The sequence below is a fragment of the Cebus imitator genome, unplaced genomic scaffold, assembly GCF_001604975.1.
Source record: "Cebus imitator isolate Cc_AM_T3 unplaced genomic scaffold, Cebus_imitator-1.0 Scaffold205, whole genome shotgun sequence".
Taxonomy (NCBI): domain Eukaryota; kingdom Metazoa; phylum Chordata; class Mammalia; order Primates; family Cebidae; genus Cebus; species Cebus imitator.
Window position 1 is genome coordinate 834941 of NW_016107520.1, and position 11168 is coordinate 846108.

Genomic DNA, 11168 nt, shown 5'->3' on the forward strand with positions numbered 1-11168 from the left:
ATAAAATACATGTATATGTTTGGCTGGGAGTGGTGGCTCACACCTGTAATCCCAGTACTTTGTGGGAGGCTGAGGTGGGTGGATCACGAGGTCAGGATTTCGAGACCAGCCTGGCTAATATGGTGAAACCCCATCTCTACTAAAAAATACAAAAATTGAGCCAGGCATGGTGGTGCACACCTGTAGTCCCAGCTACAGGAGAGTCGCTTGAAACCCAAGAGGCGGAAGTTGCAGAGCTGAGATCATGACACTGCACTCCAGCCTGGGCAACAGAGCAAGACTCCATCTCAAAAAAAAAAAAAAAAGAAAAGAAAAGAAAAGAAGGATAAACTACTGGATTTTAACCTGAGCATTTCCTGGATGGGGCAGTTTAGAGGTAAAAATTAATAATTAATAGTGTGGTTTTGGACATGTTAAAGTTCAGATGTTGATTGCACATCCAAGCAAAGATTTTAAGAAGGGACAGTTAGCTTTATGAGACTGGAAGTAAAGGTTTTAGAGAGTTGTCAACATGCAGCTGATAGTTAAAGCCCTGAAACTAAATGAAGTTAGCTAGGGAGAGCGTAGGTGTATTAGAAAATCCAAAGACCAGGTATGAGTGTCTGGTAAGTTCAAGGGACTAAATGTAAAAGTGCTTAGCCCATACTAAATGCCAAAATGTGTGCTGTGATTGTTTTAGGGGCTTTACTTCTTAGAGATGTCCTCAGCTTCAAGTGCATAAGGTTGGTAGAGTTACAAAAGACAAAGAGGGCCCAAACTTCAGCACTGCCATACCTCTTCTCCCCTCTTTAGGTAGCCACATGACTGCTTGTTGGGGATCTGTGTTTACTCCCCATCTTACCCATGTCTTGGGTGTTTATGAAGTCATCTTGAGGGGTAGAACATGCTGTAATACTGGCTTTGGAACATTGTGTTAGGTGAGGCAGGCTCCTCTAGGGCTTTGTGCAGAGAAACCTTATTGGTTTGTGGGTTTACTAAGCTGCCTGTGGGCATTAACTGGAATGGAAGTTTCTTTTCAACAAATACTGATATATGCAGTAAGAAGGAAGAGGGTCATAATGTGTTGTCACTACACTCACTGTGATGCCTTTGCCCAAAGGCAGATTGCAAGCCTTAAGCCTGGGTGAAGATGCCCAAAACATTGCTTCTAAGAAGGTTTCACAGACTTTCCATAAAAGACAGGGAAGGCCCAGGTCTCACAGTTCACCCAACTTTGATGTTAAGACTTCTCTACAGTTCTGTTATATCTGCGGCCTCTCTTCCTAGGATAATCTTGTCTTAGATATTAATTGCTAATATTTTTCAAATCAAAAGAAGGCTGTAATTCAGTTTCCATCTCGTATACTGACAGGACAGCAATTGTTATAACCCTGAAGTGAACCATATCCAGACCTTGTGATTCAAAATTGTTTACAATGTGACTACTTTGGCTCTAATGATAAAAGTCACAGTTAACAAATGAATGAATGAATCCATCAATCCCAATGTATACTTTGTTCTTATCCCTTAAAAGGCTCTCATGCTCCATGTCATAGTCTGCAGCATATAAAAAAACATGGAAGTGCTGGGCTTGCACCTCAAACCAAGCAGGTGTGTGTAGAGTATGAGAGAGAGGAGACTGTGGTGAGTCCCTGGACAATACCTTCAGAAATCCATAAGATTCTTCACGAGAGTCACAATACCCTTCTACAAGTAAGCATTGTTCTAGATTTTGTTTGTGTAGTGATTGCTGTATGTTCTTCAGTTTGTTTTGTTTTGTTTTGTTTGTTTTTTGTAGGATGTGGAGATACTGAAAAGTTGTTAGGTCAGTTTGAAATCGTGATGCAAAGCATCTTCCCCTTTGGCTTAGTACTTCCAGCATTTATCTTTCAGAATTCTCTGTGACTGTATTTTTTAAGAAAAAATGACCAAATGTAAGAACATATAATCGTACTACATGTATCAACATCCATTCTGCCCTGTCTTCAGATCTGGTGCCAGCATCTTATTGTGTGAAATGATGTTCAGCTACTGTCCATCTGGATATGCTGGGCAACAACAGCCCTATTTCCTGGCACATTTCCTTCAGCCCTTTGATGAATGAGCAACTCTAGAATTTTTGGAAAGCTTAGTTCACATTCCACGTTTTTTGTTTGTTTTTAGGGACTAGGACCACAACTGACTATCTTTTCAATTCAATAGGACTTGTCTCCAACTGAAGAGGAAGAGCTGGAGCATCCTTTTGGGGTGGGTGGCATGGACAGTGTGTCTGAGAGCACTGGCAGCATCCTCAGCAAGCTGGACTGGAACGCCGTCGAAGACATGGTGGCCAGCGTGGAGGACCAGAGCCTGTCTGCTCCCTGGGCTCTGGACCTGTAAGACATGGATATCATCCTGTTTCCATGGACAGGCCAGCACCTCAGTAATGTGGTTGTGAAAGTATGGGACAGAAGCAATGAAAGAAGTAATGTGAATTTACCACCTGCTGTCATATTACTACCTGGATTAGTCATTTCAAGAGGAAAAATAAACATTTCTCAATAACTTTAACTTCATGGGGAAAAGGTTGTTTGATTATAGATGTATTAAATGTTTTTGTATTTGATGCATCATTAGGCATAGTTTTTAAAATGATAAGTACCTTTCAAGTTTGCATAACCTACTTTCAATAAAACCCCTCTATCTTGCCTCCTCCTTTATTACCCTCTGAGTTTGGAGAAACAACCATATATAGATGAATCTGATAGGAAAAAAAATTTATCTTTCATTGAGTAGAAAATCACAGTGTCACCTAAGAACTCAATTATGAACCCTATTTTAAAACACGTAGGCAAGGTTTGGCTTAGGAGTGAAAAGGAAAACCAATCACCCTTACCAACCATGAATTTCTTTTTTTTTTTATTGCATTTTAGGTTTTGGGGTACATGTGAAGAACATGCAAGATTGTTGCATAGGTACACACGTGGCAGTGTGATTTGCTGCCTTCCTCCCCATCACCTATATCTGGCATTTCTCCCCATGCTATCTCTCCTCAATTCCCCACCCGCCACTGTCCCTCCCCTATTTCCCCCCAACAGACCCCAGTGTGTGGTGCTCCCCTCCCTGTGTCCATGTGTTCTCACTGTTCAACACCCGCCTATGAGTGACAACATGCAGTGTTTGATTTTCTGTTCTTATGTCAGTTCGCTGAGAATGATGGTTTCCAGGTTCATATATGTCCCTGCAAAGGACACAAACTCATCGTTTTTGTTGGCTGCATAATATTCCATGGTGTATAGGTGCCACATTTTCCCTGTCCAGTCTATCATCGATGGGCATTTGGGTTGGTTCCAGGTCTTTGCCATTGTAAACTGTGCTGCAAGGAACATTCGTGTGCTTGTGTCTTTACAGTTGAACGATTTATAATCCTTTGGATATATACCCAGTAATGGGATTGCTGGGTCAAATGGAATTTCTATTTCTAGCTCCTTGAGGAATCACCACACTGTCTTCCACAATGGTTGAACTAATTTACACTCCCACCAACAGTGTAAAAATGTTCCTATTTCTCTACATCCTCTCCAGCATCTGTTGTCTCCAGATTTTTTAATGATCGTGATTCTAACTGGCGTGAGATGGTATCTCAATGTAGTTTTGATTTGCATTTCTCTAATGACCAGTGATGATGAGCATTTTTTCATATGTTTGTTGGCCTCCTGTATGTCTTCTTCTGTAAAGTGTCTGCTCATATCCTTTGTGCACTTTTAAATGTGCTTGTTTGTTTTTGTCTTGTAAATCTGTTTTAGTTCTTTGTAAATTCTGGATATCAGCCCTTTGTCAGATTGGTAAACTGCAAAAATTTTTTCCCATTCTGTTGGTTGCCAATTCACTCTAATGACTGTTTCTTTTGCCGTGCAGAAGCTGTGGAGTTTGATTAGGTCCCATTTGTCTATTTTGGCTTTTGTTGTCAATGCTTTCTGTGTTTTGGTCATGAAGTCCTTGCCTACGCCTATGTCCTGAATGGTTTTGCCTAGATTTTCTTCTAGGGTTTTATGGTGTTAGGTCTTATGTTGAAGTCTTTAATCCATCTGGAGTTAATTTTAGTGTAAGGTGTCAGGAAGGGGTCCACTTTCTGCTTTCTGCACATGGCTAGCCAGTTTTCCTAACACCATTTATTAAACAAGAAATTCTTTCCCCACTGCTTGCTTTTTTCAGGTTTGTCGAAGATCGGATGGTTGTAGATATGTTGTGTTGCCTCCGAGGCCTCTGTTCTGTTCCGTTGGTCTATATCTCTATTTTCGTACCAGTACCATGCTGTTTTGATTACTGTAGCCTCGTAGTATAGTTTGAAGTCTGGTAGTGTGATGCCTCCCACTTTGTTCTTTTTGCTTAGAATTGACTTGGGTATGTGGGCCCTCTTTTGGTTCCATATGAAGTTTAAGGTGGTTTTTTCTAGTTCTGCGAAGAAGGTCATTGGTAGCTTGATGGGGATAGCATTGAATCTGTAAATTACATTGGGCAGTATAGCCATTTTCACGATATTGATTCTTCCTAACCATGAACATGGAATGTTTCTCCATCTGTTTGTGTCCTCTCTTATTTCGTTGAGCAGAGGCTTGTAGTTCTCCTTGAGAAGGTCCTTTACGTTCCTTGTTAGTTGTATTCCTAGGTATCTTATTCTCTTTGTTGCAATTGTGAATGGCAGTTCGTTCTTGATTTGGCTCTCTTTAGGTCTGTTATTGGTGTATAGGAATGCTTGTGATTTTTGCACATTGATTTTGTATCCTGAGACTTTGCTGAAGTTGCTTATCAGTTTCAGGAGATTTGGGGCTGGGACGATGGGGTCTTCTAGATATACAATCATGTCATCTGCAAATACAGACAATTTGATTTCCTCCTTTCCTATTTGAATACCTTTATTTCTTTTTCTTGCCTGATTGCTCTGGCTAGAACTTCCAGTACTATATTGAATAGGAGTGGTGAGAGAGGGCCTCCTTGTCTAGTGCCAGATTTCAAAGGGAATGCTTCCAGTTTTTGCCCATTCAGTATTATATTGGCTGTTGGTTCATCATAAATAGCTTTTATTATTTTGAGATACATTCAATCAATACCTAGTTTATTGAGGGTTTTTAGCATAAAGCACTGTTGAATTTTGTCAAAGGCCTTCTCTGTATCAATTGAGATAATCATGTGGTTTTTGTCTTTGGTTCTGTTTATGTGGTGAACTATGTTTATAGACTTGCGTATGTTGAACCAGCCTTGCATCCATGGGATGAATCCTACTTGATCATGGTGGATAAGCTTTTTAATATGCTGTTGCAATTGGCTTGCCAGTATTTTATTGAAAATTTTTGCATCTATGTTCATCATGGATATTGGCCTGAAGTTTTCTTTTCTTGGTGAGTCTCTGGCGGGTTTTGGTATCAGGATGATGTTGGTCTCATAAAATGATTTGGGAAGAATTCCCTCTTTTTGGATTATTTGGAATAGTTTCAGAAGGAATGGTACCAGCTCCTCTTTGTATGTGTGGTAGAATTCGGGTGTGAACCCATCTGGACCTGGGCTATTTTGGGTGGTAGGCTCTTAATTGCTGCCTCAACTTCAGACCTTGTTATGGGTCTATTCAGGGTTTTGACTTCTTCCTGGTTTAGGCTTAGGAGGATGCAAGTGTCCAGGAATTTATGCGTTTCTTCCCGGTTTACTAGTTTATGTGCATTGAGTTGTCTGTAATAATCTCTGATGATGGTTTGAATTTCTGTGGAATCTGGTGATACCCCCATTATCGTTTTTTATTGGGTCAATTTGGTTATTCTCTCTTTAATTTTTTATTAATCTTGCTAGTGGTCTATATTGTTGATCTTTTCGAAAAACCAGCTCCTGGATTTATTGATTTTTTGAAGGGTTTTTTGTGTCCCTATCTCCTTCAGTTCTGCTCTGATCTTAGTTATTTCTTGTCTTCTGCTAGATTTTGAGTCTTTTTGATCTTGCTTCTCTAGCTCTTTCAATTTTGATGATAGGGTGTCAATTTTAGGTGTCTCCTTGCTTCTCATGTGGGCATTTATTGCTATATATTTTCCTCTTGACACTGCTTTAAATGTGTCCCAGAGATTCTGGTATGTTGTGTCTTTGTTCTCATTGGTTTCGAAGAACATCTTTATTTCTGCCTTCATTTCACTGTTTATCCAGTCTACATTCAAGAGCAAGTTGTTCAGTTTCCATGAAGCTGTGCAGTTCTGAGTTAGTTTTTGAATTCTGAGTTCTAACTTGATTGCACTGTGGCCTGAGAGACTGTTTGTTATAATTTCCATTCTTTTGCATTTGCTGAGGATTGATTTACTTCGAATTATGTGGTCTGTTTTAGAGTAGGTGTGATGTGGTGCTGAGAAGAATGTATATTCTGTGGATTTGGGGTTTAGAATTCTGTAAATGTCTATTATGTTTGCTTGGTCCAGGTCTGAGTTCAAGTCCTGGATATCCTTGTTAATTTTCTGTCTTGTTGATCTGTCTAATATTGACAATGTGGTGTTAAAGTCTCCCACTATTATTGTGTGGAAGTCTAAGTCTCTTTGTAAGTCATTAAGAACTTGCCTTATGTATCTGGGTGCTCCTGCATTGGATGCATATATATTTAGGATCATTAGCTCTTCTTGTTGCATTGATCCTTTTACCATTATGTAATGTCCCTGTTTGTCTCTTATGATCTTTGTTGCATTAAAGTCTATTTTGTCAGAGATGAGAATTGCAACGCCTGCTTTTTTTGTACTCTCCATTTGCTTGGTAAATCTTCATCTATCCCTTTATTTTGAGCCTTTGTGTATCCTTGCATGTGAGATGGGTTTCCTGGATACAGCACACCGATGGGTTTTGACATTTTATTCTATTTGCCAGTCTGTGTCTTTTGATTTGGGCATTTAGTCCATTTACATTTAGGGTTAATATTGTTATGTATGAATTTGATACTGCCATTTTGATGCTAGCTGGCTGTTTTGCACGTTAGTTGATGCAGATTCTTCATTGTGTTGATGCTCTTTACCATTTGGTATGTTTTTTGAGTGGCTGGTACTGGTTGTTCCTTTCTATATGTAGAGCCTCTTTCAGGAGCTCTTGTAAAGCAGTCCTGTTGGTGATGAAATCTCTGAATACTTGCTTGTTTGCAAAGGATTTTATTTTTCCTTCACTTATGAAGTTTAGTTTGGCTGGATATGAAATTCTGGGTTGAAAGTTCTTTTCTTTAAGGATGTTGAATATTGACCCCCACTCTCTTCTGGCCTGTAGGGTTTCTGCTGAGAGATCTGCTGTGAGTCTGATGGGCTTCACTTTGTGGGTCACCCAACCTTTCTCTCTGGCTACCCTTAGCATTTTCTCCTTCATTTCAACCCTGGTGAATCTGACGTTTATGTTCCTTGGGTTTGCTCTTCTCGAGGAATATCTTTGTGGTGGTCTCTGTATTTCCTGGACTTGAATATTGGCCTGCCTTGTTAGGTTGGGGAATTTTCCTGGACAATATCCTGAAGAGTATTTTTCAGCTTGGATTCATTTGCTTCGTCACATTCAGGTACGCCTGTCAAACGTAGATTAGATCTTTTCACGTAGTCTCACATTTCTTGGAGATTTTCATCATTCCTTTTTACCCTTTTTTCTCTAATCTTGCCTTCTTGTTTTATTTCATTGAGTTGATCTTTGACCTCTGATATCCTTTCTTCTGCTTGGTCAATTCGGCTATTGAAACTTGTGTATGCTTCACGAAGTTCTCGTGTTGTGTTTTTCTGCTCCATCAATTGACTTATATTCCTTTCTAAGTTGTCCATTCTCATTAGCATTTCATCAAATCTTTTTTCAAGGTTCTTAGTTTCTTCACATTAGGTTAGAATATGTTCTTTTAGCTCACAGAAGTTTCTTATTACCCACCTTCTGAAGCTTGATTCTGTCTCTTCATCACACTCATTCTCCATCCAGCCTTGTTCCCTTGCTGGTGAGGAGTTGTGATCCCTTGTAGGAGGAGAGGCTTTCTAGTTTCAGATGCTTTCCTCCTTTTGCACTGCTTTCTTTCCATCTTTGTGGATTTATCCACCTGTCGTCTTTGAAGTTGCTGACTTGGGTCTCTGAGTGGGCGTCTAGTTTGTTAATGATTAAGTTATTTCTGCTTCTTAGTTTTCCTTCTAACATCAGGCCCCTCTGCTGTAGGACTGCTGAGGTCCACTCCAGGCCCTCCTTACCTGGGGATCACCTGCAGTAGCTGCAGAATGGTAAGGGTTGCTACCAGTTTCTTCTTCTGCTATTTTTGTCCCAGAAGGATACCCGCCAAATATCAGTCTGATCTCTCCTTTATGAGGTGACTCTTTGGATATATGGGAGTCAGGGAGCTGCTTGAGGAGACAATCTATCCTTTATAGGAGCTCAAGTGCTGAGCTGTGAGCTCCGTTGTTCATTCAGAGCTGTTGGGCAGGTATGTTTAGGTCTGCTGCAATAGAACTCATAAACCCCTTTTTTTTTTCCAGGTGCTCTGTCCCAGATAGGGCTTTATTTATGAGTTCTCGTTGTGCTGCTGCCTTTTTTTTCAGAGCTGCCCTGCCCATCAAGGAGGCAGTCTAGTCAGTGTCTGCTTGCAGAGGCTTTGCTGAGCTGGTGTGGGCTCCGCCCAGCTGCCGTGTGAACTTCCCTGCAGCCTTGTGTATATGGGTGTAGTTAGAACTGCCTTGGCAATGGTGGTTCACCTCTGCATTGGCGGACTCTCTCTGTAATGGCAGGTTGTCTTGGCAATGGCAGGCTGCCTCAGCAATGGAGGACTACCTCTGTAGTGGTGGAGTGCCTCGGTAGTTGCGCCCCTCCCCCACAAAGCTGTACCGTCTGGGTTCAGCTGTGCTTGCTGTCAAACTCTCAATCCAGAGTGTTTCTGATTGCTGTTCTTTTGTGGGGGTGGGACCAGCCGAGCCTGATCACCTGGTTCCCTGCCTCTTAGCCTTTTTTTTTTTTTTTTTTTTTTTTTTAGTTAAATGGTCGACACTCTCCCAGGTGTTCCAGTCACCTCTTGGAAAGGCGCCGGGATCTGTGTGATTTCCCGTGCGGCGACTCACTGCATGGGCTGAAACAGTAGCACTGAGATTCGTGGTGCTTTTTTTGCCCAGGAATCTCCTGGCCTGGCTCCCTGTTTCAGTCCCCTTTTTAATCAGATAAATGGGCGACTTCCTGGGCTCCAATTGCCAGCTAAAAGGGCACCTGCACCAGTGTATTTTGTACCGAGAACCACTGCGCAGGGGTGCCAGCCAAAACAGCCGCGCTGGCCAAAACAGCCATGCTGGTGACCCGTGGGGCTCCTCCGCCTGGGAATCTTCTGGTCTGTGGGCAATAAAAGTCCATCTGGAAATTCGGCGTTCACTCACCCTCTGTGCTTTCACTGGGAGCTGCAATCCTGAGCTGTTCCTAAACCCATCCCTGAATTTCTAAACAAGCCAAGTTTCATGGAGGCCAAAAGATCTGTCTTCTGCTCTGTAGCCTGAAGCGTTGGAGGAAGAAACAAACAGGCATGGATGCTTTGGGTGGAAAAGAAAGGGAAAATATGACTCCAGTCTATAGAACGCTTATCTTAAATTTGTAAGAACCATGGTACAGAGACCTGGTTAGTTTTTGGTATTGCACTCCAACAATGTCATAGTTTTAAGAGATAATTTTTATGAGAATTGACTAAGAACCAGGACCCTTCAACCACTTCATCAGTGTTTGGTATGTCAAAGCACATTATTATATGAAAAAGCTATTAAATACCCCCCCACTTTTTTTCCCCAAGTATCTACCTGTGTGAAACCAGATTTTATAATATATTGCAGCAAGTTGAATGCAGAAGCAGGTATGGTAATTCAGCTGCCTTCTATTAAGCTAAACATTAAAGAGATTTGTAGAACTATAAAACAAGGCCACTCTCCTTACTAAATTTTGTTTTGGAAAAGAGTTTTATATGATAACATTGTCATTTGTTATTGTCATGTAAAATATTTTCTGTTAATTTCTTTTTTGTATATTCTATGGATATTGATACATGATAGTTGAACATTTTTATGGGGTACATGTGATATTTTTGATATGTGCATACAATGTGTAGCAATCAAATCAGGGTAATTGGGATATTCATCACCTCAAACATTTATTATTTGTGTTAGAAACATTCCAAACTTTTCTTCTAGCTATTTGGTAATATGCTATAAATGTCAACTGTAGTCACCCTACTGTGCTATTTGAACACTAGAACTTATTCCTTCTATGTAACTGTGTGTTTGCACCCATTAGTCAACCTCTCTTCATTCCTCCCTTCCCACTACCCCTCCCAGACTCTGATAATTGCCATTGTATTCACTATCTTCATGAGGTCAATTTCTTAGCTCCCACACAAGTGAGAACGTGCAGAATTTATCTTTCCTGTGTCTGGCTTATTTCACTAAACATAACGTCCTCCAGTTGCTGCATTTGTGGCTGGACAATATACTATTGTGTTTAATACCACATTTTCTTTATCCATTTATCCATTGATGGGCACATATCAATTCTATATCTTAGCTGTCATGAATAGAGCTGCAATAGATGTGGGAGTGCAGATATCTCTTTGATACACTGATTTTCTGTCTTTTGGATATATACCCAGCCATGGGATTGCTGGATCATGTGATAGTTCTATTTTTAATTATTTGAGGAACGTCCATACTGTTTTCCATAGCTGCTTTACTAATTTGCATTCCCCCCAAAGGTCTATGAGCATTCCCATTTATCTGTTTGGTCATCAGCACTTATTTTCCATTTCTTTTTTATAATAGTCATTTTAACTGGGGTGCAGTGTTACCTTATGATATTCACTTGCATTTTTCTGATGATTAGCAATGTTGAGCATTTTCATATACCTGTTGGCCATTTGTATGTCATCTTTTGTGAAATGCCCATTCAGATATTTTGTTCCTTCTGTAGTATTCTTTTTTGTTACTAAGTTGACTTCTTTTTATATTGCAGTTATTAATCCTTTGTTGGATGGGTAGCCTGCAAATGTTTTCTCCCATTCTTTAGGTTGTCTCTTCACTTTGTTGTTTTCTTTGCTGTGCAGAAGCTTTTCAGTTTGATGTAATTCTGTTTGTCAATTTTTGCTTTTGTTGCCTGTGCTTCTGAGGTTTTACTTAAAAAAAAAATCTGCCTAGACCAGTGTCCTGAAATGTTTCCCAGATGGTTTTTTT

General features: G+C 40.4%; 1 protein-coding gene across 1 annotated transcript in view; it reads left to right on the forward strand.

The window, feature by feature from the left end:
• Nucleotides 1-2673, forward strand: part of CPLANE1 (ciliogenesis and planar polarity effector 1) — a 160689-nt gene extending 158016 nt beyond the window's left edge. Inside the window, exons 50-51 of the mRNA XM_037745599.1 lie at nucleotides 1514-1692; nucleotides 2182-2673. Coding sequence (XP_037601527.1) covers nucleotides 1514-1692; nucleotides 2182-2358 — 356 coding nt within the window. The 3' untranslated portion in view covers nucleotides 2359-2673. The remainder of the gene's footprint in view (nucleotides 1-1513; nucleotides 1693-2181) is intronic.
• The last annotated feature ends 8495 nt before the right edge of the window (nucleotides 2674-11168 follow it).